Source organism: Battus philenor, unplaced genomic scaffold, assembly GCF_028537555.1.
Source record: "Battus philenor isolate CCGP_79_NKW_IND1 unplaced genomic scaffold, ilBatPhil1.0.hap1 SCAF_17, whole genome shotgun sequence".
In the NCBI taxonomy this organism is placed as follows: Eukaryota; Metazoa; Arthropoda; class Insecta; order Lepidoptera; family Papilionidae; genus Battus; species Battus philenor.
Genome location: NW_027181679.1, coordinates 4,717,296 through 4,744,629, shown reverse-complemented (window position 1 = coordinate 4,744,629; position 27,334 = coordinate 4,717,296). Strand labels below are relative to the sequence as shown.

The following is a 27,334-nucleotide window of genomic DNA, read 5'->3' as shown; positions in this document are numbered from 1 at the left end:
TTATTGTGATGACAAGACATAATACGCCCCTGCGACGATTCCTTCCCAAGTTTCAACTACAACTTGCCGGATGTACTCTGGTGGGACCAGGAACCCGAATCCATAGTCTTGAAGTTCGAGGGTGTATGTCAGAGGAATGCCAACAGCACGGGTCCAGTCCCGGGAGGTTCCCGTGGTAAAGTAAAGTACGTTTGCAGCGTTACCGACGATGAAAGGATCGGCTTTCTCAAGAGCCACCTTGTCGATAGCTGTTGCCATTCTTACACCAGCAAGGTGAAGTATCAAACCGTTTGATGGCAGTGTTCCTAAAAAAAAGATTATGTATACAAAAATGTAATGATTAATTTAAAACATATTATGGCTTCATAAATTATTACTTTTTTGCAATTAAGTATTTAATAAAATGTCGCAGAATTTATTTTCATGTTTTCTACTTTAAATCTATGGTAAATTCTTAAAAAAGATTAGAAATTTGTAGTGCAGTTAAATCAATTAGGATCATTGCAGTCGTACACCGTTCACGGCCGGACATGGGTTCCTCTCGTAAATTTCTATTATCATCGGAAGCAAGCAGTCTGCATCCAGCGTCTTCCAACAAACTTAATGAGATCATGTGTCTCCACTCCAGAGGCTTCAGGCCCTAGTGACAGATAGTCACTTTGCGTTAGGTTAGTAACTAGTAATGTTGTATTATTAACATATTTATACGAAATCTCAGGTAGTCATCATTAAACATTAAATGTCAAAAAAATAATTAAAACTTGTATATATCTAATAAATTACCACAGTTTTTTGTACAACCATGTAGCTATTTGTCATATCTAAGGAAATATTAACTATTGCGGTTTTTGTGTTTTTATTATAATGAAAATATAGCGTACCATTGTTACCCCAGGCATACAAGAACATGTTTCCAAAACTGTGCAGAGAGATGTACATCGATGCACGGTTAAGGTTTTGCAGGACTACATCCCTGATGACACGGATTTCTGGTTCCGAAAAAGCGGTTGGACCCTCGTATATTAGTGTACAAGGATTCGCACTAGCTTCGCTGGTACCCCAGTAGTGGGCGAAGTTGCGGTTCCCATCGACTCCTGGACATTCTTCGGCGCCTTCATGGGCTTTTGAGCGAGTTTTACGCCACATGCGGTCCTAATTAGATTAAACATTTTGATGGTTTTATTACATACAGTTATGATGAATATATGCAAATATAACAGAAAACTTCGATTTCGTGTAATAAGATAAGATAATCTGAAGATGAAACTGATTAATTATGGGCGGACTGTATTATAAAAACATTATTACAATATTAGTATTATAGATATAATTTTTTAAATCTTTCATTTTGTAGGAGAGAGATATATTTACATATTTTATAACTTTAATACAAGCAGCGTTCACAGCGAACAGGTTGCTTTAGTATTTTTTTATTGTATAGGTGAAACTTAATGTTTTGTACATTTAAGTGCTGTATCTAGTTTGTAAACCTAATATATTAAAAGTAATGTCCATTTATGTGTACATATCTAATTTAAAAATCAAAATGTCATTAACTTTCAACTAATAACCAATGTTTATCTATGTAATTTATTTCAACTGTATAATATTTTTTAAATATTTCGTATAACACGTTTAAGTAATATTTTATATGCGCAGTCATGCTTCGTATTTACGAAGAGGTTTCTAAATTTTACTTATGAAATACTTTTGGTTGGTTTAAGAATCATGTATGGAAAAGATATTATAATTTTTTTGTAATAATAAAGATTATTTCTTTATTTATATCATATGGATGTTTAAATGAAAATATAAAAATTAGTTAAAGTTCAGTTTCGGCGCGAAAATATATTTTTGTACAATTCATAGGCTTGGAATAGCTATTCGCGTATCATTACCCTAACGTGAAGTTTACATTAGCTCATTTTTTTAAATGTCACATAAAAAAATCGAACAACTTTTGTAGTAATTATTTTCAACACCCTTTACCACCAATTAAAAAACTCCTGCAGTAAATATCTTTTGGTCACAAGTCGTTAGAGACAACGATCATCATTATTTCAGCCATAAGATATCCAATGGCGGGCATAGGCCTCCCTCATAGATTTTAATAAGACCAATAGGAACCCTCTTATACATTGCATTTTTTTTCAAAGACTTAAACCGGGTCGTTTGTCTTCTTGATATATGTTAGAGACAATACTAGGTATATTTCAAAGTTAAGATTGATAATAGATAGACTTTATCAGAATCTAAATATATTTTTACGACTAGCGATGGAGATGTATGGGGTATACTCATAAATAAAAACTTTATACATGTGCGGAAGTTAAACGAAATATTTTAATTTGACCAAGTTTAATTATCTATTTAAATAAAGAATTGAAGCAGTGATGAATAATATAATAATCTAATTAAGTTGATGCGATAATTCTTTCTGGTTATTAAAATATAATAACAGTTTTTTTTTTAAGTTTATAGAAATGTCTGGAACCTATTTTATTGACTCATTTGCATGGTGTATAATATAACGTATACATGAATTTTTTTTAAATTTCATTTACAAGAGTACCTATTAAGTAAGTATTAAGTAAGGTAGGTAAATGCCTACTTGATATTGAATAGATATATTTTAAATTTAAATTTGAATCATTCATACCTCAGCGATGGAGAACTCGTAGCCATCTGGATTTGCCAGCGGTATGATTACCCAGTCTAACCTTTCTGTTAGATTCTCGTCTACAATATTCACAACGAGCTGATGAATGATGTAAAGAGCAACGGGAGGGGTGATCCATTCTCGTGCGTGGACGCCTGCGTCGATAATGATCACCGGTTTCCTCAGATCCTCGAAGCGTGTTGTAGAGATCCTCACGTATTTAATTTGGCGTCCTTCATAGCTAAGCGTTGGATTGATAACAGTTACTAGTTCGGGGTATTCTTCGCCCAATTTGTCTAAATACTCGTTAATCTGAAGGATGTACAAATGTATAAAAGCAGGTCAATTAATTATATATAACAATTTATTTTACAACTTTAAAAAAAAATAGTTGTAAGCTTCCACTAATTCTTATTTATATACGCAACTTCTTCCAAAAATAATAGATACTAAGAATTTTGAGATAAGTAAGAAAAAAAATAAACCATTGAAGTAATATAAATAACATTTTATACCTCCTCGGAGTTATAGTACGTGTCCCAGCTGATTGACTGGCCATTCTGACGAGCGGCGTATTTCGCGCGATTTATTTTCGCCTCTTCGTCACGAAGAATGCTAAAATTTAAAAAAAAATGAAGTTTTTATGTATAGCCAGTATATAACCAGCTGATTGTTTTTGCGGTTAAATTATTTTGATCGAAGATCTACATTAGCGGTCTGGATGACGACAGAATAATGAGGATTGTACCAACTAAAATAGCTAGGTGTTACTTTTAAGTATTACTCTGGAGGCGCTTGCTTATATTACGGTGCGTATCTTTTATGCAACACAACAATGCCTTTTAAACCTGTGAATCTACTACTAGCTTAAGAATAAAAGGCTTTCAGAATGAACTATGTAGCATTCTCGTTCTTTTTCGCTTTTTCGCTCTTAATCGTCCGCGAACCCAAAAGCTCCATTGACACGCCTTCAACTACAGCCAAGAGTGCACCTAAAGTCTAGTTCTATTCTTAATAATCCGGTAAAATTTAACTTAGATATCTACAAAGAGGGTTACAGTGAATTTTATAAGCCCTGCTACGTTATTATTTTAAGCACTATGACCAAAATTACGCCAAATGAATTTTGAACGACAAATAAAAATGTGATGCATTTATTTGTATTAATTCACATAATTATAATATCAATCAAATTTTAAAATATCTCAGTACATCAGTTCTCCTAGGAGCCTCGAATCTATCTTTTATTATCCATGTTGGAAATTCTACCAGATTAAGAGGATAAAAAATTCTACTATGACATAAATGTTAGATGAACGATCCACGGAAAGACCTAGCATACGGCCCCTGCGAGAAGACCTCGGCTTGTGTTGTTAGTATTTCGATCCTAGGGCATCAGAGAGGCCGAATTACGGCTCTTTCACTTATTATTTTTGGACTAAAATTCATACAACACAGAGGCTAATGTATCGCTTAAGATTTACAGTATAACTTTATACTTAATGCACCAGCTGTCAAGTTTAAATAAGATAAGTCTGGCGTATATTAAACTATATAAAAGTATTGAAATGAAACATTTTTCACAAAACTTTCAAAAGATGAAACTGTACTACTGGCTGGAAAACTTTTACTCTTTAAAGAACTTTCGTGACTAACTTTTGGACTAGTTATGAACAAATTAGTTTAATGACTGCGTGGCTCCTATTTTAAATTATTTATGTATTAATTTGTTACCTCTAAGAATTACAAGATTTACCCGTAGATAGTCTTTCTTGTTTGTAGCTATCTAGGCACCGGCACTGTTTCTAAATTATCTTATAAGTAATAGTGCAAACAATTTGGTGTTTTGATTTAAGAGAGGCATTACATAGTAAAATTACTGGGCTTATAAAAATTAATATCTTATCTGTCAAGGACTGGTGATTATTTATATTGACGTTACGTAACTTTATAATGCGTGTTACCGGTGGTGACTTACGGAACGGAAACTTGTTGTCTCACTTTGGCCCTTATTAACAAGCTCACATTCGCTCAACGTGGACCATGGAAAGGGAGTTCATCAATCAGCAATGAAGCTCAGATTCGAAATTTGAGGTGGCAGTGGGCACATATCGCCGTGAATATCCGTTGGGGCCCTTATGGTACTGGAGTGGAGACCATGGACCAGCTAGCCTAGCTAATGATATCCATCCATACAGTGGACAGACGACCTTGTTGAAGTTATCTGAAGTAGCCAAGAAGACGCAGGCTTTTATGGGGAAGACTGAGTCCAATAATGACGTCACTTACCCTTAATACAGTCTCTTAGTATGGGTATAACGTTAATATCACATAAATTACTTTGAAATGGGAATGACCTTATTTCGAGAGTAAATAGTTAAAGTTTTTATCAATTAGATACATAATTATATTCGTATAAACATATATACATAAAAATTAATATAAGTTAATTACTTACTCGGCGAGATTGTCGACTATCTTCGTATAAGTCATTTGCTTTTGATCGAAATACTGCAGCCATTTTGTTTTATCTTCCGGTGACAACCTGACCAGGGCTTCCAGTTGCCTGGTTGATGAACGAGCAGCAGGAGTGGCGGAGATTATGTCAAGATGAGCTTCTAAGGCGCCAATTTCTTGTGAAGGTCCCGCAACGCGATATAATTCATGCCTAGGTTTGAAAAAACAGATTAATAAATATAATTGATATTTACGAGTCGAATATAATATTCTAAAAATTCCTTCTTACATTTAAAATGTTGCGATATTAATTTTAACAAGTTATTACAGATAAGATATATTTTAACCGCGTAGGATGTCTATCTACAATGACGGACTCCTAGTTAAGGTTATTGGAAAACACTGGATAGACATCGCTTTCTATTCGAGAAGCATATATATGTCTTGCAGTGGACATTCTGGGGCTAAAATGATGATGATGACGATATACGTGACATTGGTGATGTCTTAATTTATAATTTAAAAAAATGTACTTAATATTTATAAAACAAAAGATTATTTATAATCTTTATTAAAATGTACAATATTATTTGCCTTGGAAAAAGAACATGACCTCCGTCGCTACAAACATTGAAAGCGGACTGATGAAACGGAGCGGCAGGTACGCCCCCGTCTCGCCTTACGCATACCTAAGGGACGGTACACCGGTTTCGGTAGCATTATACCTGTAGTTACACACATACTCTCTAGAATCATGCATCTTAGCGAATATAAGTTGAATATTTTTACACCGAGCAAATAGTGGATTTTACGAAATTCCACCAGCAAAGGAGACTGAGGGTGCGTTCATTAAGTTCACGAAGTAGGGGATATTTTGTTTATGTATAAACTAGCTGTCCCCCGGTGTAAAGAATATTCCTATCGAATTTCAACGGAGACTCAATTCTTTCATAGCAAATTGATTTGATGATGAGCCTTGAAACTATTTAATATTACAAACTCTTTTTTTAAATGTATGCTGTGCTAAATTTTTCAAGGCAACTCACTTTATTTCATTATAATTTAAAAAAATGTACTTAATATTTATAAAACAAAAGATTATTTATAATCTTTATTAAAATGTACAATATTCTTTGAATATTTTTTAACTTAGCCGAGATAAGGTAGAGTTGATAAACGACTATTTTCAATGGGTTTAAACAATAAAGTAAGGTTTAAATGATGGTAGTAATAAAGTTTTCGTCTTAACTACCGAGTTCCAATAAATCAGCAAGTTTATAAACGCCCGTAGAAATGGTACAAGCAAGAAACCGGAGTTATGGAGTAGTGTTGTATAATTTATATTCAATTTGCCTTCATAACTAATATTAAACTTGGTCCAGTAATGTTAACTAAATGCGCAGTGCTAAGACTAAACCTAGCCTCCTGGCACTGTACCAAGTTTTGGCGTTAAGTTTATGCAATTAATGTTCTGTGGTCCTTCATAGCTTATACAATAATTCAGATAACGCATGACACTTTGTATTAAAGATAACGCAAATCTTCAAAAATTATCGTGTTACTAGATTATTTACATTTAATATACTGGACCGGTAGTGCTACTGAAACTGTTGTACCGGCCTTGGAAAAAGAACATAACCTCCGTCGCTACAAGCATTGACAGCGGACTGATGAAACGGAGCGGCAGGTACTCCCCCGTCTCGCCTTACGCATACCTAAGGGACGGTACATCGGTTTCGGTAGCATTATACCTGTAGTTACACACATACTCTCTAGAATCATGCATCTTAGCGAATATAAGTTGAATATTTTTACACCGAGCTAATAGTGGATTTTACGAAATTCCACCAGCAAAGGAGACTGAGGGTGCGTTCATTAAGTTCACGAAGTAAGGGATATTTTGTTTATGTATAAACTAGCTGTCTCCCGGTGTAAAGAATATTCCTATCGAATTTCAACGGTGACTCAATTCTTTCATAGCAAATTGATTTGATGATGAGCCTTGAAACTATTTAATATTACAAACTCTTTGGTTAAATGTATGCTGTGCTAAATTTTTCAAGGCAACACACTTTATTTCAAAGAACAAATATTCAAGGCCTTGATACGCGAGATCCTAGTGCGGATTTTTGTTCCAATTTATGGTTTTATCAGCATGTTTTCCTTCGTCGTTTCAATAATGGCTACTTAATATAAATCACACAGTGCCCGTAATCGAATCAGAGATCTACCAAATTTCTTTACCGATATCAATACCGTACCATCCCTCTGTAATATGTTAAGATTAAATTTATTTTGATTATATAAACAAAGTATGTTTTAACGATTTTTTTTAATTTAATTGATATCTTAATTTTATTCATCGCAAAATCCCTTCGTCCGTAAAATCCATGGCATAAATTGTTTTATAACTTTCCAGATAGACGACACGAGTTGTCAACAGTCATATTAAATTGATCATAAAGCGAAACATGTAGGCTCTTCTAGGCTATAGCAGTTGTTTATCTGTTTATGCATTCATGAGAGGTATTCTTTGAGGAAAATAGAACAAAACTGATTTACAGAAGGAAATGTATTCCGGAAGACCTCATTAAGAGTACAGTAAACAATGTTTGTATTGCTAATAGGCAATATACTTGTAATATGAAGCCCTTTGCAGGGCCAAGGTAAAGTCATGTCTCATTATTTAGTTTCGTGACTTTCCATGCTATTCTTACTAACGATTGATAGAGACAAAAGAAGTTATTGGGTATTAATACAAAGTAAATTAACTAAGTAGAAATTAGATTAAAAATAGTGTATGGTGTAATGCAGGGTAAGATGTATTATCTCGTCACGACGCCAAAGAGTATTTTTGGTCTTTACCATAGAACATTTTTGTGTAAAAAAATTTGGATATTTGTTATAAAAACATAATTAATAAATAACATTGTGTATTGTATTATTAATTTGCAACAATATAATGTTGGATGGTTGGTATTTAATCTGTCATTTAATCTCTTAAAAATCTATTGATTAATTATATTTTAGAATTCTCAATTTTTTGTAAGGAACATTTAGGTATAATGAACAAGTATGTATTTGATTTTAATTCGTAGAGTTTGATAGTGTTGGTCAGTTAACAACTTTCGAATACATAAATATTTTTATTTTTTATTTATCTTATATTATTTTCATCATCATCATATCTACTTTCTATCGATATACGACCCACTGCCAAACATAGGTTTCCTTTAAATATAGCCACGATGACGGGGCTTGCGTTACTCGCATTCAGCGACTTTTCGCGTCCTTATGTCGTTGGCTCATCTATTGAGGCCCTACCCACAGCTTTGAGGTCACCATTCGAGAACATTTAGCCCCCAACAGGCGTCGGTTGCGCCAGCGACTTCATATCGTCAAAGTAATTTGTCACACTTTCTTTATACTATTTAATTTATATAGTATATCCACAAATGTTATTTATATACATGTTATTAAAGAAAACTAAATATAAAACACAAAAGATATTATAAAATAAAATATATAATAACTCATTAAAGTAGCTCAAGTTACTAATTTATGCTTTTTTTAACTGAACCTCCCTTTACTTACCAGTGTAAATTAACTTTGTACTATCAGAGTATCGCCCGGCGTTTGAAGTGATATTGGGCGTTGTGCAAGTTGAAGTGATATTGGGCGTGAGGCATTGTTCTTAAGAGGAGAACACAGGCCGGCATGCGTTGATTGCGGCAATAGACCTATGTCCAGTTGTTAACGTCGTATATTTAAAAAGCAACAATATATAATATATTCTTACCCTTCGTATAGTTCGTGGCGGCTCTGGACTAAAGCCACCGCTAACAGCAGGAGGAAAACCACCGAACGTGCCATTATCTGCGCTCAATACTGTCCTTAATCCGATTTTGCAGTTTACTTTTAATTCCTACCGTTTTCAACTAATCGCTTATATCTTTATTGTATTCAATATGATAAACTAGAACCATATTTCTCTTTAATGTGTCACTCACCGATATATTATATTGTTGCTATCAAATAAATATCGATATTGACTAGATTCTGTCCCTGGTTTCGTTTACTTAAGATTATTGGGTTTTTTAAAGTTAGAATGTCTCAAATTATGAGGTACGGAATAATTACTTCAATGCCTAATGTTTGATTATAATCTAATTACAATGCAACTTAATTTCTATTTTAATTTTGATTGCAAGTAGTGTTAGAAAGTGGTACACCCAGTTTTTTTTTCTGTATGAGTATTTTTAATCTGTACAGGGTGGACCAAGAATTCGTTAACATTAAAATTTCACACCTCAAGCAAACCTGACGAATGCTTTCTTGTCACAAATGCTACTACAATTTGATGGTTACAATCGTAGCACATGGTTTCTGTAAGATGGAGCTACTTGTCATAACATTCAAAAGGTGCATGCCGGTGTTCGAAGAATATTTCCGGAAAAGCTGATTTCCTGAAGACCACATCCCATAGCGACTCAGGAGCCCAGATTTACCTCCAGTTAACTTCTTTAATGAAAATAAATTCTTTCTAAATGAAATTATTTAGAAAACCGTCAACATCCATAAACCAAATATACTACGTCAACTGAGGGTCAAAATCAGCTAAGAGTTGTCGGGGATCTCGCAGTCTTAGCAGACGAGTATTTGAAAATTTCAGCACTCGCTTAGAAGTGTGCTAAAATCGAAACGGAGGTCATTTACATGATATAATTAAAAAAAATAGAATCTTTGCTGTAAATACACAAATTAAAAAAAAAGTAGTTTCTTTTATAAGAATTTTTCAAAAATTAACTAATTAATGGCTTATGTAATGGATTGGTATAGTGAACCCAAATGAAAAATATATTTCATCATATCATATCCAGGGCAAACGACAGGATGTTGATGTGTTAGTTTAATATTTTAATATAAATTTATAAAAATAATTCTAAAATTTGTGTTTAACATTCAATGTTTACTTAATACTAACCAGATCTCCACTGAGCGGTTCCAATGATTTTAACGTAAAATACATTCCCGCAAGCCTTTTAATATATATTATGTGTAATGAATATATACAAATTATTACAGACATAAATATTCAAAAGTTATCGTATCTTCTTTTTCTTTAGCTATTTATATTATTATAACTAAATTTGATAGATAGAGAGTTGAAAAATAAATATAATATATTAATAAAAATTAAAATGTCGCAATGATTTATTTGACAATAAGAAATAGTTATCATTATCTTATGACATATATATTTATTATTCATCATCGTTCCTTGAAAAATGTAACGCTTGAAAGTTATTAAATAATTATGGAGGACGTATTAGATGATTTTTGTATTTTATGATAAATAAATAGACGTATTGTATCTTCTAAAGTATTCCGAAAGTTCGAGAAAAAAAATATTTTTAATGTCGCTTACTAATCTTGTTTTATAATATATATATACGATAAAAGTTATATGAAAATTGGTTATTAAATAAATTGGGTAAAAAAATAAAAAACACATTTTGTTTATGTTATGATATATATTTATTATCTTATCAAGTCGAGTAGTTAACAGGGTGTTAATAATAAACCTACCTAAAACCTAAAATTGTAAAAAAAGTATTTGCATGTAATAATGCAATTCAAAAAAGGAATATATCATTATCTTACAGGAACTTGATCCAAATAATAATTTATATTACGCCTGATGAGATACAAAGATAATGTTTTATTGACGGAATGGTATATGTGATGGAATATATCGTTGAGCGTACATAAAAAAGAGCCTTTTGGAACAGCATCTTATTAAATTACATGAGCCAACAGAATAAATTTACTAGATGTACTATCTAGAGAGATTAATGATATAACATACATTATTCTAAGTTACTGGCAGTTGAATATTCCTAGCAACATTTTTTTATATTACACGGAAAGCTACTAGACAAAACAAGCGCATTAATATTTAAAAAAAAATATTTAAAACCTGCTATGTTCTGTTGTTAAACATTTTAACGTAAAAGAAAAAAGGATTAATTTCAAAGGGACTATTTATGTTTTTATTAAACAATGAAATAGTATTATGAAAGCATTTACAGCGTAATAACCCTCAACACACAAACGTATAACGTTTATCTGTTTTTGAATAATATTGATAAATATTTTTTGTCCGATAAATTATTGCCCTCATATCTTGAATTGTAAATATGTTATTACCACTTGTATGTCATAAATTAACGTATATAGATATTTTTCATTATTTAAGAACAAACAAAAAAATCTTATTTACTTTATGTTACCATACTCGTAAGTTATGATGGTTAGGTGAGACAGAATCGAAGGTTTTCTTTTTGATTATTATAATACATCACAGCCGCCATATAGCTGTGCTGTATTATAATCATCAATATATATATATATATATATATATATATATATATATATATATATATATATATATATATGGCGCCATTATAGCCGTAGGGTATCCACAGATGGGCATAGACCTCTTTCATAGATTTCCAAAAGTAGAGAACTCCATGCTACCAGTATTTTCCAACCTCAACTAACAAGTAGACGTCCTGTACTGCTTACCGGTTCGAGGTCCCCACTCCAGAACCTCAAGGAACCCGTGCTCATCTATACTGCCCGCTATGAGTCTTGCCCACTACTACGACAACTTACCAAACCGCTGGGCTACTTTCGTTCGTCAGTTACTTTCGTTCGTCTACGAATCTCTTCGTTCTTTATTCGACCGAGTAGTGAAGTCCCGGGTGTACTCGTGCCAAATTTGTGGATTTTTGACGGGACTCACACTGATGCTTAAATAGTATTTGCAGATTTCGCGGGGTAGAGGCGGAAGGGCGGAGAGGGTGCCTGCTAAACTAAAACCTCTTTTACGATAGCGAAATTCGACGGCTTTCGGAGGAGCTCCGGCTCGGGCCGCTACTTTATTAATGGGTTTGTAGCGCGTAGCGCGGCGGACGCTCTATACAGTACCTATACTCATAGGTCCCCATAAGGGGACCTCGCCTTGGACTGTTCCTCGACGATAAAAACTACTTAGCATTCTGGTGTTGCCAGAGTATTCAAGAGGGCCGTACTTAGACTTAGTCGGTTGCTATTGACTTGTTAATAACACTACTGTGGTAGAGGTTTCAGTGTTCAGTAGGTTCAGAAAGGAGTAGCACTGGGAGAAGTGGCGGAAGAAACTCTAGCAGCGCTTCTCTGGCATGATTGAGGGTTGGAGTCATCTGATTGTTAGAAGAGTAGAAGAATATAAATTTACTACGTAGTATAAATGTTATCATATCTAATATTTGAACACAAAAATAATTAAAACGAAAATACTTGTTACTTGTTATAAGAGCGGGAAATAAAAGTATGAGTTTATAAATAGTAAATAATAGTAACAATTTGTACATTATATTTTCCTTTGTTTGTTTTAGACGTAAACTTTGATTTAAAGAAATTTTATGAATAAAAACAACGCGAAACTATCAAAAGAAGTTTTTATACTGTTATTCTACTTTTATACTGTACTTAGATTTATGCGATGACAACATAACGTGTTACATCAGGCGTTCGTTACCTTGTGTAGAGAATACGTTACGAAAAATACGTAATAGCCGTAATTTATGTAAACGCAAACGAACCGTATAGATTACCCTAATAATGGAATAATGTCTGGAATGATTTGTCCGATACTATTTTCTCATTTCTTTTTTATTATGGTTCCCAAATAATATGTATTGCATTGTAGGGTTGTAAATTATATTTTCGGTTCCAGGTAAAAACATTCATAAATAAACATTCATATCTTTTTCTGTTTTCAAGTACAGTGCGGGGTGTACCGTAATAAAAACTTCATCATGTGGAATCAAGGTCTTCAACTGCGCTGTATATGAAGTAAAAATTATCAAATGTACAAATAGTAGTCTGCAGTAATCATAGTACAAAACCATTAATTTTTATTTATTTGAAATTTATTATATAGTAAATATATTATATTTATTATAAAAATATATTTATACTTACTATTACGATTTCCTGGAAATATAAATGTGGTTATTACTTATTGCCACAGAAGCTAGCTAACCTAAAAATGTTTAGGACCATTGTATTGAATGTAAAGATATTTGTCATCATTGTGAATGTCTGAACTTTAAAATCATGCATTTCATTATCTCTTTCTTATTATTACCATTATTATTTTGACCGTAGTACATGTATCTTTTCTTTACTAATTTGATCTCGTAGAGAAATCCCGAGCATTACCTTCTACATGGCTCATTGACTGACTGAGCAGTTGTCAGTTAAGTACCTCCAGACCAATGTAGGTCTTTTTTTAAATACGCTTTTTTTGATTTAATGGATATTACCTTATAATTTTACCTTTCTCTGTATAAGCTAGCCCATCAAAAAAATTACGTTTTAGATAAGTGTTTAAATACTTATATATATAAATCTTTTTTTTTTAAAGCAAAATTACATTTTTATTGTATGGTAAATGTCATGTCAAAATGGCTGCTAATGTGTTTTGCGTTTGTAATGAAGTGCAAAACAAAGAAATTATTTTTTATTACAAAGATAATTTTAGCGCAGTGATGATTACGCGTAATTTTTGATGAGGAAAACGTTGTAAATAATAGAATATTATTACTTATAGTTTATTTATTATTATAAATAAATGTACAATAGTGGACAAAATTGTGCATGTGCTTAAAAATAATGTTTATCTAGATTACGTATATTATTTATGTTTCGTAAAAATTTATAATAAATCTTCCATAAAGTCTTTTTGAAACCCGAATGTCTCCAAGCGTAGATTATCGGGTCGCATAAACTGCTACTAACTCCCAAAAGATAAAGCGGTCCTAAAGTCAATATTTCTAAAGGTACACAATCATAACCGTTTTTCGTTATGTCACATTTAACGTATATTATTATTGCTACATAATAAGGAGTCCAAGTGCCCACGAAACAAAGTAAAATGAGTAATACTGTTTTCACAGCTTTGATTTTACTCGGATGGTGGTTGGCTGTCGTCGATTTAGAAAGGGAAATGTTTGGCCTAAAGTTTTTCTCTTTTAATTTATTTCTAGAGATCAGTCTGTTGCTACTTACAACAGCCAGTTCGCGCACTTGAAGTGATTTTTCTGCTGATTCTGTACCAGTGTGAGATATTGTAATAGTTATTGTGGTTGGCATTTCGTCAGCAGCTGAATTCGCATGTTCGTCACAATTAAAAGCTTCGTTGATGTAAGATATTGTGTGGTTTTCTTGAGATTCCCTAATTCTGTTGACGGTCCTCACGGCGCTGTGAAGTATAATCAAGTAGAGCACGCAAACAGTGATGATTACCGATATTACAATGAGTGAAACGATGATGAGGAGAGGCGGTGGAAAAACAGCGACGTACCAGCATCTGTAGTTTCTGAAAGTGCTTCCAGTCCAACCCATGGCCGGCAGACTCGCTATGAATAGCCCTGCAAAGTATCAGTAAATAAAACATGATGCATATATGTATTATATAGTTCTGTCAGTCTATAGTATTATGTCCAGCCATCATCATAATTTCAGACGTAGGAAGTCCACTGTTGGACTTAAATATCTCGCATAGATTTCCGATAGCACTGATTGCAAGCGGCCTGGACGCAAAGTTGTCAGACGACCGTAACAAGAGTCATCTCTCCCCATTGTGTGATTACACCACACACCGCTACAAAATTTGGCAAGAACTAAATCCTTATTCAGTCATATAGATTCCCCATTCATATCAGCGTGATTGCACTCAAACTTTTGATATACATCTTAAATACATATATTTAAAATATACGCCATCTAAAAATAATATTTTTATTCTCCAGGAGCTCAAGATCAAGCAACGTATTTCGATAATTGTTCACGGTTTATTTTTTTTGAGCTTAGGCTACATTAAGTGTAAGAAAGAAAACGTTATAGAGAGACTTGTCGTCAAAGGTTTTGTTAATAGCTCAGTATCCAAATAGGACCATCTACGTTATGACATATGCATCAAGAGAAAGTCCGTTAAATCACGTGACCACCACTGCTCGCGCTACAAAGCGCGCAAGTAAGAATAGTAAAGCTTCATATTACGCTAGACGTCTTGATGTATAAGATGATATTATTTATTCAGTAATTTTTTAAACGATGGTGGTGTTTAAGGCGCAACAAAACAACGTCTACGAATATATGCTTGGTAGCAGAATTCGAAATTATGACGGTAGCCATTGTACTGATCACTAAGAAAGGTCATTTTTATTGCTCATCATTTACCTTGGTGTGAAGATGAATGACTATAGTTGTATTTGCTTTGTCGCTTACGCCATCATTCGTATTATTTGTAATTAACACCTCGTTACTCCATAAACATTAAAACTATTAAAATCTTTAACGATAATTGTTTTTATTCTTTACAAACATATAATAATTACTTACGAAAAAAAAATATAATAGTTTTACAATAATTGCATATTAATTTAGACACATAAAATAAGCAACATTGGATATCTAAAGGAAGGCAAAATTAAAGTGCAGCTTTTTTTAAAATAGTGAAAAGGCTGTTAGCTGTATTTGTGCATAAGTTATACATAAAATTACATTTAAATACATAAAGTAATAGTAATACATACATTAAGTACCACTATACAAAAAAATGTTTTAATTAAACGAGTTTACAATGGCGTGAAATTAACAAAACTTATTATAATAAATAAAAACTTCACTTTTCTAACACTGGCATTGCTTATATGAAAGTTCTCGTTTACCAACATCCATTACCTTATATTAAATACATAAATAACTTTTTGGTGTTCCTTTAATTAACGAACTTACAGTAATTGATTTGAGTAATCGCAATATTTCTGAAAAATCTTTCGAATTAAAGGTATAATTAATTTATTTAGATTAATTTGTACTAGAAAATTTTTCAGAAGTAAGATTCTTTAAACAATCTTTTGATGTACTTTTGAAAATACATTTTTACTGTTCTCTGGAATCTTTTGTGCCACCAGGCGTATATCATAGGGTTTAATATACTGTTACAAAATGCTAAAGCGCCTAAAGGGCCCCGGAGCATTATTCGCATGTCTACGCACTTCGGGTTTATTAATTTTTCTTCGCAAAACACAAAGAAAATAACTGTTATGAAAAATGGCATCCATGTAAATATAAAACTTCCTGTTGTTAGCAAGACTATTATGATGGCTCGCCATTTGTTAGGCTCTTTAAGTTTTTCCCTAAAACGGGTTTTACAGTGTGTTATTGCCTTGGTGATTTTTTTAGGGGATTGCCGTACATCTGATGCAGACTCGCTGATAATCGTTGCAGTGCTGATCGTAAAAATACTAGAATCAGATACACGTTTATTTTCTGTTTTATAATTGTCCTTGTTTAAATTCACATCATCTTTATCTTCAAAACAGAGGTTTTCTGTGCTTTTTGATCTCTCTATTCTTTCTTCTAATTTTGACTGTGTCTTGCAAATATCAATTGTATGGAACGAAACGCTTCTTTTGATTTCGTGATTCTCAATTTTTCTTACAAATTTTACGGATTGTGCTAGTTTTTTGTTACCATTTCCGCGGTACACTCTCATTTCGGGAACGTGGTCAGGTGACTTTATTCTTATCGTTTTTAATGTCGTGTTAATTTGATTTACGTTTTTAACAGCTTTAACAAGAATGATAGAATATAATACTGCAACGAGTACAATAGGTATAATGCTCAGAAATGAATTGATCAAAATTAATGTTCCAGGGTATAGAGAAACGTAGGTGCATTTCGAATTAAAATACTCGTCGCTGACCCATCCTGTAGCGGGCATGAACCCGAGCGTGATTCCTGTAACGTGACATACACAAGGTGCAAATTAGTTACGGTGAACAAAGCGTGTTAGTCATTAAACATTTATTTTATAAATAACGGCCTACTTGTTTGTACTTACCAACCATCCACATGCAGACGATGCTTATCCTTACTTTCGTGGTGTTGCACCATCTTTGATAATACAGCCCATGTAATATGTAGATATAACGGTCTATCGCTATCATTCCCACGCTGAAGATGGAAACCATCGTTGGGCAAGCAAGCATACCTATTTAAAAAAATATTATTACGTTATTCAACTGCTCTATCTTTTGGATAGGGTAAATTCTGTGACATTTATTTTATTTTATGCATTATGTTAAAATAAATATATTATATGTTACAATCAACAAAGTAAACGTTGAGAAAATTTTCGTAAGTCGAAGGAATACTTCGTCGTCTACGGTATTTGATTGTAAAGTGATAATTATTGTAATAAAAATTGAATCACCTACCTATTTGGAATATACATAATGGGTTGGAACTGGTGGAGTCTTCTGCGATAGCACTGAAAATAATAGAGATTCCTATAATAGTGTCCGCCAGGGAGACGTTTCCAAGCAGGAGATATGTGCTTTTTGGTTGTTGACCTAAAATATGAAAAAAATAATTAAGAATGTTAATTTTGAAAAGAAAATACAAAGAAAAAATATAAAAAAAATGTTAAGAAAACGCGTTATAAACTTATCCATATTTTTTACATATAATTGTAACGCAAAACTGATCATTAAATTTATTTTTAAACATTTAATTTAGGTTATTATATTTGTCCATATACATTTTACATTTATATCTTTTCTCACTTAAGAATCTTATCTATCTTACTTAAGAAGGTCAAAGACCACTCTTCTTAGAATGCAGGGTTTTTCCCGAGAGAAACTTTTGTGTTTTAAGCATAAAGCATTAGTAATATAAAAACTAGCTAAAATATTTTTGTGTTAATTTTACTCGTATAATATTGTAGAAAGTGTTTGTGTGATTTAATTATTTAAGTGTTTAACTTTTAATAAAATTTGCAATCGCTCTTTTCTAACGAAATCCAATGGTTTTATTGTTTTTGAGGAGCAAAATGTCAGGAGTAATCCTTTAAAACATATTTTTCAAGAAGAAAAATTAAAATCGCAAATTATTTAAAACCTAATTTAGATATATTAGATGTAAATGTAAGATATCGTTGGTTCTTGACATAAAAAGTAAGGAAAACAAGATCGTTTGCCGCAACTTTCCTCAAATGTGAGATCTTAAAACAAAGGGATTCCTTTTAGATGGGAAAAATTTATTGTTTAATAAATTATTGAATTGTCTCTAGCCACAAAATTACGATATACTACATGTGTGAACCTCAGTCATATTTTTAATTAATTTAACACATATTTAATGTTTTCTTCCAATGTTACTTGCAAGTACATAACAATAGTCATAGATAGACGCAGTTCGCTGATATGCCAGGTATTTACGCTATCCAACAGAATCCATCCTTTACGCGCTATTTATTCGTTTGTTTTTCGTGTCTATTTATACAGCAACGTGTGTAATCGCTTTGAGCGTATTAGGTTTGTCTAGATTACTTGTTCCATTAGCAAATTTAAGCGTGTTCTGTACAAACATATTATTCATTATGCACGAGAAACAACCTCTAGTGTCTGAACTGAACAGTTTTTTTATGTATTTCTTTCTTTAATTTACTGCGGGTAAATTATTCAAGAGTAAAGTAAGGAAAAATATAACTAAGAAATTATTTTCTAATGCATGACGGTTATGGAGTTTATTATTATTCGAAACTGTGAATTAAACGAAGGTAAAAAAATTAAGGAGAATCAAGCTTATATAGTCAAATTTAACTTTACCATCAATATTGACACGTAAATGTTTTTTTTAAACTAAATAGTTGTTTTCGAAAATACGTATTTTTTATTTTTTTATATATTCTGTAGCCAGCCTTGTAATTTTTTTATATTGGGACAGTTGCAAATTGGCTGATAAATATAGGAGTAGATATAAATCAATAGGTGTTAATTGACAACTTCCTCGTATATTCATATCGCTATTGCATCTCATAGTTGTTACCAAGGCTATCTTTTTGTATCAAACTATTTTATTCAATGACATTATTTTACTATCTCCTTTTTATTATTCCGCATATAATAGATATAATTTTCCGGTCTCATTCATAGGCTGGCACAGTTTCTCGAATAGCTATGGCTATGCTCGGAATATCTCTACGAGATGGAATTAGGGCTATGGTGGTTTATAAGGAGATTCGATAGTGAAAGTCATCGTGTTGACTCAAATTGGCAACTTGAAATGGAAGTGGACAGGTCTTATGTAAAACTAAGCTGCTGGAGTCTCAACAACGGTAAAGGACACGAAGACCAAAAGACGAAGGAGGCAGAGCGTCCTTCCTCCATCACTGCAGGAGGGACAAGAATGTAATCACGAGGAATAAAACATAATATCAAAAATTAAAATAGGGTCGGGTAAGCAATTTAAACAAGTATAAAAGATAGAGTAATAAAAGCAATAGAATAAGGCAATAAAATCAAAATGTAAATAAAAATATTAAAACAAATAAAAACCAAAGAACTACAAACTATCCAAAATAAACATCTTTAATACAAAAAAATAAGTATAAATACTTAAGTTCTAATAGAATAAGAACAGACTATGATAAATTATTACGAAAATACCTAGATCGTGATAATTGAGGAGAGTATGAAAGGCGACGCAAAGAAGGAAATTAAGAATGAATGAGAATGTTAGATTATGTGATATATGTTTGAAGAGTGAATGAACGATTATGGGAAGACTTGAAGAAGAGAGTGAAATTAAAAGACATATGAAAAATTTATTTAAAATATAAAAGTCACTTTCCTAAACCAAAAATGAGGACCATAAAAAAACAACGGTAAAGGTAGCGTAAGAAATTTATGGGAGAGGCCTGTGTCCAGCAAACAATTAGGAAATTATGATGATAATGATGGATGTACGTAAAGGTTTTTAGGTCAGTTTTTGGTTTAGCAAACACAAATAATTTGTGAAATATCGACTATAGCGATATTTTTACCTACAAACTATGTTTGCTTGTTTACAGTTCACTGGGTTAAGTTAGTTTAGCGATAATGGTGTTTAACTTAAATCTCTTTACAATGAACTCTGGGGCTAACTTATGTTTGAACGATTATATCATTTATTTCATCGGATTTGGGAGGCCGTCAATTTTATAGATTGTTAAGATGATCGCTACGTGAAGTTATTGCGCGCAAAGGACCTTGATATGTCTAGCATTTGGATTGGAAGGTGACCATGAAAAGAAGTTTTTCGTTAATTAAAAAAATAACCAGTTATCACTACAACATATTCATGTGATATATGTCTTATGCGTGTTACCTATATGTCTATATAGGTGATTGGTTAAAGGTGTAAAAACTTTGAAGGCTTGAGCGAGTAGGTTAATTGTCAGCAAAAAGCTTTAAAGATTTTAAACCTATTTCTAATCACCTTTTATATAGTGAACACTGTGAAATTCTTTTGGAACACGAGAGGTCAATAACTTCTAGCATTACAAATCCTGCAGGGACAGATTGTCAAAATAATTAATTTTATTATGTTGTAATCCGAATTTTCAAAACGAGATTTTTTAATTTATTATCATTATGTTATTTATTATTTGTGTGACCATTGATTTTATGATAGGATGTTTAAACATTAATAGTCAGCAAATGATCTATACTTTTACCCCTTACCCTTTAAGCCTTTAAAGATATATCCAACCATCGCGAAGAAAAATAATCTTTTAAACTTAATGGTAAAATAAAGGTTGTGAAATTAATGTATTTTTGGTAGTTTCTCACATGTTAATGTACTGGTGTAGGTAGCTCCACTAAAACATTAACTAAAAATATAATTTTGGACAAACTATGAATTTTATTAAGCTCGACACGATCTTTGCTGTTTGAAACCCATATTTAATCTACGAGTAAAGTTTTTATTCGTATAATTTTATTAAAACACTTTCTGGGTGAAAAGTTTCGACGAGAAAAAATTTCAATACTTAGTCGATAAATATTAGTCAAACTTATATTTATGTGCTTGATGCTCATAAATATAACTGTAACATCTTTTATTATTATTAATTCGTCGTCGTCGTCCTTTCAGCTCCTAGACGCTCACTGCAAGGCGTAGGGTTCCCCAAAATAAGCAGATTATGCAGCAGATTATGGGTATTCCCCTTTGGCAGTTTGGTTGGCGGACACAGGGTCATATTATGGTAAGCAAATGACACTGCTGCCCATCTTCTGGAAACTAGTATCAGAGTAATAGCAATCCTAGTTAATTAATACACAAAGTATGAATTATACAAGATTGCATCCCAGCGTATGAGCAAGCGGCCTAAGATCACAAGTCAGTCTTCAACCGCTGGATTGCCTCTACCCAATAATTATTTATTAAATATAAGAAAGCGATACATTGTGCAGGTTAAAAATTTAAAAAAGAATATGTTTCACCTTTTTCTAAGCTCCCTTAAATGAGTAAATTTTTTACCGGCAACTGTACACTTTTTTAATACAGTATCGTGTAATGTCTCTGAATGACAATATAATAAGTTTGTAAAGTTCATTAAACAGACACTCTTACAAAAACTCATTTACAGTGTGCTCCGACTACTGTATTCGGGGTATATGTGATAATGATTATAAAAAAAACCCGTCTGAGTTTATAATGGGTTTTTCTAAGGATACCTTTGGAACACTTGTAGTATTAGGTTGAAGGATGCCATTGTAAGGAACCTCAATTTGATTTTAATTTCTATAAAATTAGGTTCTTCTGACCTTGTAAATAATAATAAAAATAAAATTTTTTGGTAAAGTTTTTTTTCTTTAAAGTAGAACAAAGATGTAGCTATGCAGAGCAGACTAAATACCGTATGTGTATTTATGTAAAAACGAGTATTTATAAGATATTAAAAAAATATATATTTTCTCTGTTCTGCAAGGTTTGTATTCAGGCGTTATTCATATCAGGTGCGTATGTTTTGTTTTGTACCAAATATTCACATCAAATCTGTAACGGGAAAAGTTAGAAAGATTGGTTACTGCTAATGAAAATTTTATTGATACTGCTGTGATTCAATTTGGATTTATTTTGTAGGCCTACTACGATCTTTCTCAAGTCATAAGTTTTTTGAAGATTTTTAAACACATATACAGCGACTACGATTATGTATCCTGTATTGACGAAGATGTTAATAATAAGTTATGAATGATACTTAAAAATATATTTAATAAAATACTTTGACATAAAATAAAATAAAAAGTAATGTTTCATGCATTTTTATACGTTAGGTAGCTTACAGACAACCGTATCTAAACTACGGAAACGTTTTTCGAACAAAATAAATAGTAATATTAATACGGTTTATTGCTATCATTATTTACCTATAGTGTAATTAACCTACGTAAATTTTCTTTTTTTGACCCAGGAGGTTATTATTTTCATTGAGTTTAACGACATAAAAACTGCCAAAGGTACGTTATAGTTATGTATCTAAGCCTTCTTGTTTATTATAAATATTATGCATGGTAATTGGTTGTATATGAAAAAGCTTCAAAGGGGCAAATGTATAGTTTATTTGCTGTCAATTAACATGTGATGTAATTATCAAAATATCTAGGGTCTCGAAATAATATATAACGTGTTGATAATACAGTAAGAGAAAATATTTTCAAAATTCGGATCACTGAATATTATAATTAATTATTGTTTACTATCTGTCCCTGCAGACTTTATGATGCCAGAAGTAATAGGCCATTCAATAGAAAAAAAAATATTAATGTGACATATTTTAGAGTGATCACTTTATATAGGATGATTAGAAAGAGATGCTATAAAGTTTTATCGTAGTTTACATACGCGTTGCCGTAATTTGGACAATTGTTGAAGCAAAGAAATATAGGAGGCGTTTGCTGTAGGCGTTCCTTTAACTATTTAGTTCATAATTATAGCAGCGGATAATAAAAAATAAGTCTAAGTCATATTCATCTGTTCTTTGCCACCATAAAGTTCTTTTATTTTAAAAATATAAGTACATATATAATCTGTCAGAAAGACTTTTACAGGGAGACGAAGGTACTAACGCCCTTAAGGCACTTAAATCACAAACTAATCTGTATTATATCAACAAATTCTCCGTCGTTTTAAGAAAACTATGTCCATTGCCCAACATCTTCCTCTGTAGATTTCTAATTGGAACGGTTAGAAGCAGCTTGTATCCAGCCTTCCGACGATCTCAACAAAGTCTGACCACCTTGTTGCTGAATGAAACTTTCTGCGCAAATTCAAATTGATAATTCTTTGGACTAAGTGGGTTATTTTTGTTCGTCTATAGATCTCCACATTACATCGATTTATATTTGATCTAACGTCTATAGACCTGTAGTTTTTATAAAGCAAGCAGTGTCCGCTGGTGAGATGTTTCTGAATAACAAATTGATGGCTTTTGTTCGTTGACCTGAGACACGGGAACAACAAGTTTGTACCGTTTGCGTTGATTTTGAAATTATTCGGTGCATTAAGTTTGAATACTCATATGTCTATATGAATACGTTTTAATTTACCGTAATCTTACTTTTGAAGGCTTTAAGGTTATTCTTTGTTGAATAACGATTTTTTTTCAAAAGAAGCTGTTAGGTTTTAAACACATTGTTATTGCATTTTATAAAAGCTAGCTAAAAGATTCATCCGTTAAATTTATTCAGAGGTATTTATTCGTATGATATGGTAAAAAATGAGTTATATGGTTCTATAAGTATTTTACTTTTAACAACATTTAAAATGAATCCTTGAGATTATGTGCTCGGAGAAATAAGTCTAAATTGCAAACGTTTTCGTCAATATCAAGTACAGATCTTAGCACATCTTGCCCCGCTTCCATTGCCCAGGTTGCTACCGTAGTCAGGAACAGGATAAAGATATACCATAACAGCCACGATAGGCGGGCGGGTTGGCAATCAAAATACGCAGAGGACGCTGCTGTCCTTACTCTGTCGCCTCGTACGACATCCGCGGGAGGAACTGGGATTGGCATATTCTTCATACCGGGATTACAACCTTATGGGTTCTCGAGTGGCGGGCGATCACGAGCGGAGACGCTTTGTGGATCCTCCCTTAGGTGGATCGATATCATAGTCGCCTAATGGGGGCAGCGCTAAACCGATTATCGTGAGGCGTACGAAATATAAAATAATTAAGCAATTTTTTAATTCTCACAGTATACAATAACTTCATTTTTTAGAGTAATTATTTTTTATGGACGTGATAATAATTTTTTTTTAATAATATCGACGTCTTCAAACCTGAAGTGATGAGTGAGAGGTTCGATGATTTTTTTTTAATAACGCTTGATATCATCGGCCACTTTTGTCTAGTCTGTTGTTAAGTATTCGCACTTATATGATTATTTGTTCCTCGTATAAAAACTCCTTGTGTGAAAACTAATTCCTCGGCAAGAAACTAAAAAAATGTTTTATTATTTATAATAGTTTATTATAATGAAAAAATGTTTAAGCTATTATATATGTTGTGTTTTTAAAGAAAATTTTCGTAGGAATTATTAATAATTTATTACTCTCACGATTACTTCATTATATTTTCATGTTCAGAGATAAATTAATTTGACAGAATCATAGACGGCTGTTTCGTTATAAAAACAAATTAACGATTTATAAATGTTAGTTATTAATTTTAAATGTTTTTATGTTTATTTCATTGTTGACATGCGAAGTTGAAATATCCATACATCATAACAAAATAGTTAACACGTTATAAATGTAAATAAATAGCAATGATTTATGTTGATAGATTCCCGCCATAACAACAGGTTATGGCGCGAATCTTTCAACATGAGAAATTTTCTTCTATGTACTGGCTCATTACAGTATCTCAGGAATCGTAAGGTTTAAAGACTTGAAATTTGATAGAAATATTCTTTTGACAGAGTGGAGGTTAGCTATGAAAATTTTGTGATAATTTAACTGCAAGAGGGGGCGTATATTAAGTTCGCAAAGCAATAGAAGGAGAGTTAATTACTACATCTATGCTACATATAGGGAATATTATTTAAGATTAATCGTAAAGAAAACTTTATACGATTCTGTTTAATAATTTTTGGCCGACTATATATATTTTACGATACATAATGTGTTAATGTTAATACCACGTTTCTATTCAGTTAATGTTGAAAGTTTCGTAAAACCTTTGACTTTCACCAACAAACAGATAGGAGCCGAATGGGGCATAAAAAAGTAGTACGTTAAAGTAAAAGTAATATAAATTTATTACGTTGTTTTCACTTTTGTACGTATAATTGAAACACGTAAAAATAAATACTGTATAATTAGTTATTCAGTTATAAATGTATTATATATTCATTTTTTTTAACTTATTATCCACATAGGATTATTTATGGTGACCACTAGTGTACGTCATTTGAAGAATGACAGAAAGGCCTAATTCGATAGACTAGAATCAGATTGAGCTTCCCTGCAATGGCATCCTTAAACATAAAGCCACAAGAGTTCCAACTATTCCCTGATCTGAGAAGAGTTCACTACAAACTCATACGGCCTCTTTTGCGGTCAAAGTGACCATATAAGTGACATTATCCTTAATACAGTAGTTCCTTTTCATTACCAAGCTGCATTATCACTTAAAAATCCTTCACACTATAACAAGATGTTTTTAAAAGTTTTTACTTAAAAAATTTAAGAAAGTAATTAGGAACTATATTATAAAAAGAATATATTTTAAGACCGTACATTGTTAACCTCAAAAGCGTTACTAATTTTATGAATTTTATGTGTCTATGGATGGTTTTTTGTCTTATATGTTAGTTACAGATTTAGAAAAAATAGATAAGTTTGACCTAATGACCGCTAGACTTGCCTCCAACATCAAAAGCGTGAGGCTGTCGACATTACAGGGCACTATATATGTTAATAATTTTTTTATATTTTCACAAGTTGTGAAATGCTCTCTGTAAAATAAAATAATATTTCAAAATATAATAACTGTTACCTTTTTTAATTATTAGCCCGCTAGATACGACAACTGTAAGGTTACTAAGGAATATCACTGCGCCAAACACATAGGCAACGGACCTGTAAACATTCAACTGCTCCCTCTCCTTAGTCCTGTACACTTCGTATAAATCGAACAAACTCACATGTGGAACGTCACTGTTATAAGTATAATTTGATATGTTCGCACTAACATAATTCGTCACAAGTTTCGTTAAAGCGGAATCTGTATCATTGTAGCTCATTGTAGTTACGGCACTGTCACGAACAACACACGAAATTCAAGTTTTGTAACGCTTGAATAAATCATTAAAAACAAACGGACGTCTTGTGTAGCGCATGTCAATACCGTCGGCTCTTAGCAAAGAATGGATGCCAAACATTGCGCATCTTGAGGATAAAGCTAAATGGTAGAGTTTTGTTTATTATAATAAGGTGATTTACATTTTTATAGTTCCTTGAATGGCTATCGGAATCTAAAGATCGGACACGACGCACTTGACATTGTAGATTACATCTAATTGAATAATAAATTACTAGAATACAATTGAGATAATTACGTACTATCTTATTTTCAAATCTTTGTGCCTTTAACTTGCTCTTAAATGTCAATTATTTCTTAAATTACTAAAGTTTGATTTTAACCGTCTCCACAGATCAATGTAAGTATACTTATAAAACATACAAAGTGATTGCATCAAGTTTATGCTGACAAATGAATTATACTTTTACTCCTCTCCTTTAAAGCTTTTACCAACAATCAATAGGTCTAAGTTATGTTTGTAGGTAGAAAACCATTGCTACCTTTAAACGATAATTATGTTTGTATATTACTTTTTATTATTTGCATTTGTTCGACAAATTATGTATTTCAAAATTGTTATGTTATTTTGTGCTATATTGCCCAATTCACATCGTTGTAATGAATATAGTCAACACAATTTCAACTTGGTAATAACTTGAGGGAACTACCTGAGGCGAAGGAAGTCACATTCTCGGTTATTTAAAACGAGGTTGTTTAGTATCACCCAAGCACCTTAACCTCATAAATTAGTGAAATAACTTAAAAAAAACAACAATAATCATCCATTTATTTAATTACTATCAATTATTTTAGAGTATAGTGCCTTTTATTTTTTTATTTTATTAGGTTCACACCTCGAAATATAAACAAAATTTACTTATTGCATAATAAAATAAAATAAATGTGTTATTCCTAAAATATAGTGAACACTTGCAAAAACAACTATTCTATTTATTG

The 27,334-nt window shown here is 32.1% G+C and overlaps 2 protein-coding genes across 2 annotated transcripts; both read right to left on the bottom strand.

Annotated features, from left to right (window-relative positions):
- Positions 1-26,419, bottom strand: LOC137919827 (uncharacterized). Its single transcript, XM_068763031.1, has 11 exons — positions 26,072-26,419; positions 17,455-17,589; positions 17,079-17,228; positions 16,275-16,975; positions 15,454-15,487; positions 8,916-8,997; positions 5,118-5,327; positions 3,175-3,274; positions 2,660-2,971; positions 882-1,152; positions 1-305 (listed from the first exon to the last, which is right to left on the bottom strand). Exons 1-11 carry the CDS (start codon positions 26,316-26,318, stop codon positions 1-3), a joined length of 2,547 nt encoding a protein of 848 aa, XP_068619132.1. The 5' UTR covers positions 26,319-26,419.
- Positions 12,268-14,572, bottom strand: LOC137919994 (uncharacterized). Its single transcript, XM_068763230.1, has 2 exons — positions 13,967-14,572; positions 12,268-12,363 (listed from the first exon to the last, which is right to left on the bottom strand). Exons 1-2 carry the CDS (start codon positions 14,570-14,572, stop codon positions 12,268-12,270), a joined length of 702 nt encoding a protein of 233 aa, XP_068619331.1.
- Positions 26,420-27,334: the final 915 nt, after the last annotated feature.

Excerpts from the sequence above, each read along its gene's own strand:
- LOC137919994 (XM_068763230.1), bottom strand. The coding sequence starts at position 14,572 with ATGGGTTGGACTGGAAGCACTTTCAGAAACTACAGATGCTGGTACGTC. Across the intron at positions 12,364-13,966 it reads GACCGCTTTATCTTTTGGGA|ATGACTCCAACCCTCAATCA; the intron begins GTTAGTAGCAGT and ends TCTAACAATCAG.
- LOC137919827 (XM_068763031.1), bottom strand. The coding sequence starts at position 26,318 with ATGAGCTACAATGATACAGATTCCGCTTTAACGAAACTTGTGACGAAT. Across the intron at positions 17,590-26,071 it reads CGGGCTAATAATTAAAAAAG|GTCAACAACCAAAAAGCACA; the intron begins GTAACAGTTATT and ends TTCATATTTTAG. Across the intron at positions 3,275-5,117 it reads ATAGTCGACAATCTCGCCGA|CATTCTTCGTGACGAAGAGG; the intron begins GTAAGTAATTAA and ends TTTAAATTTTAG.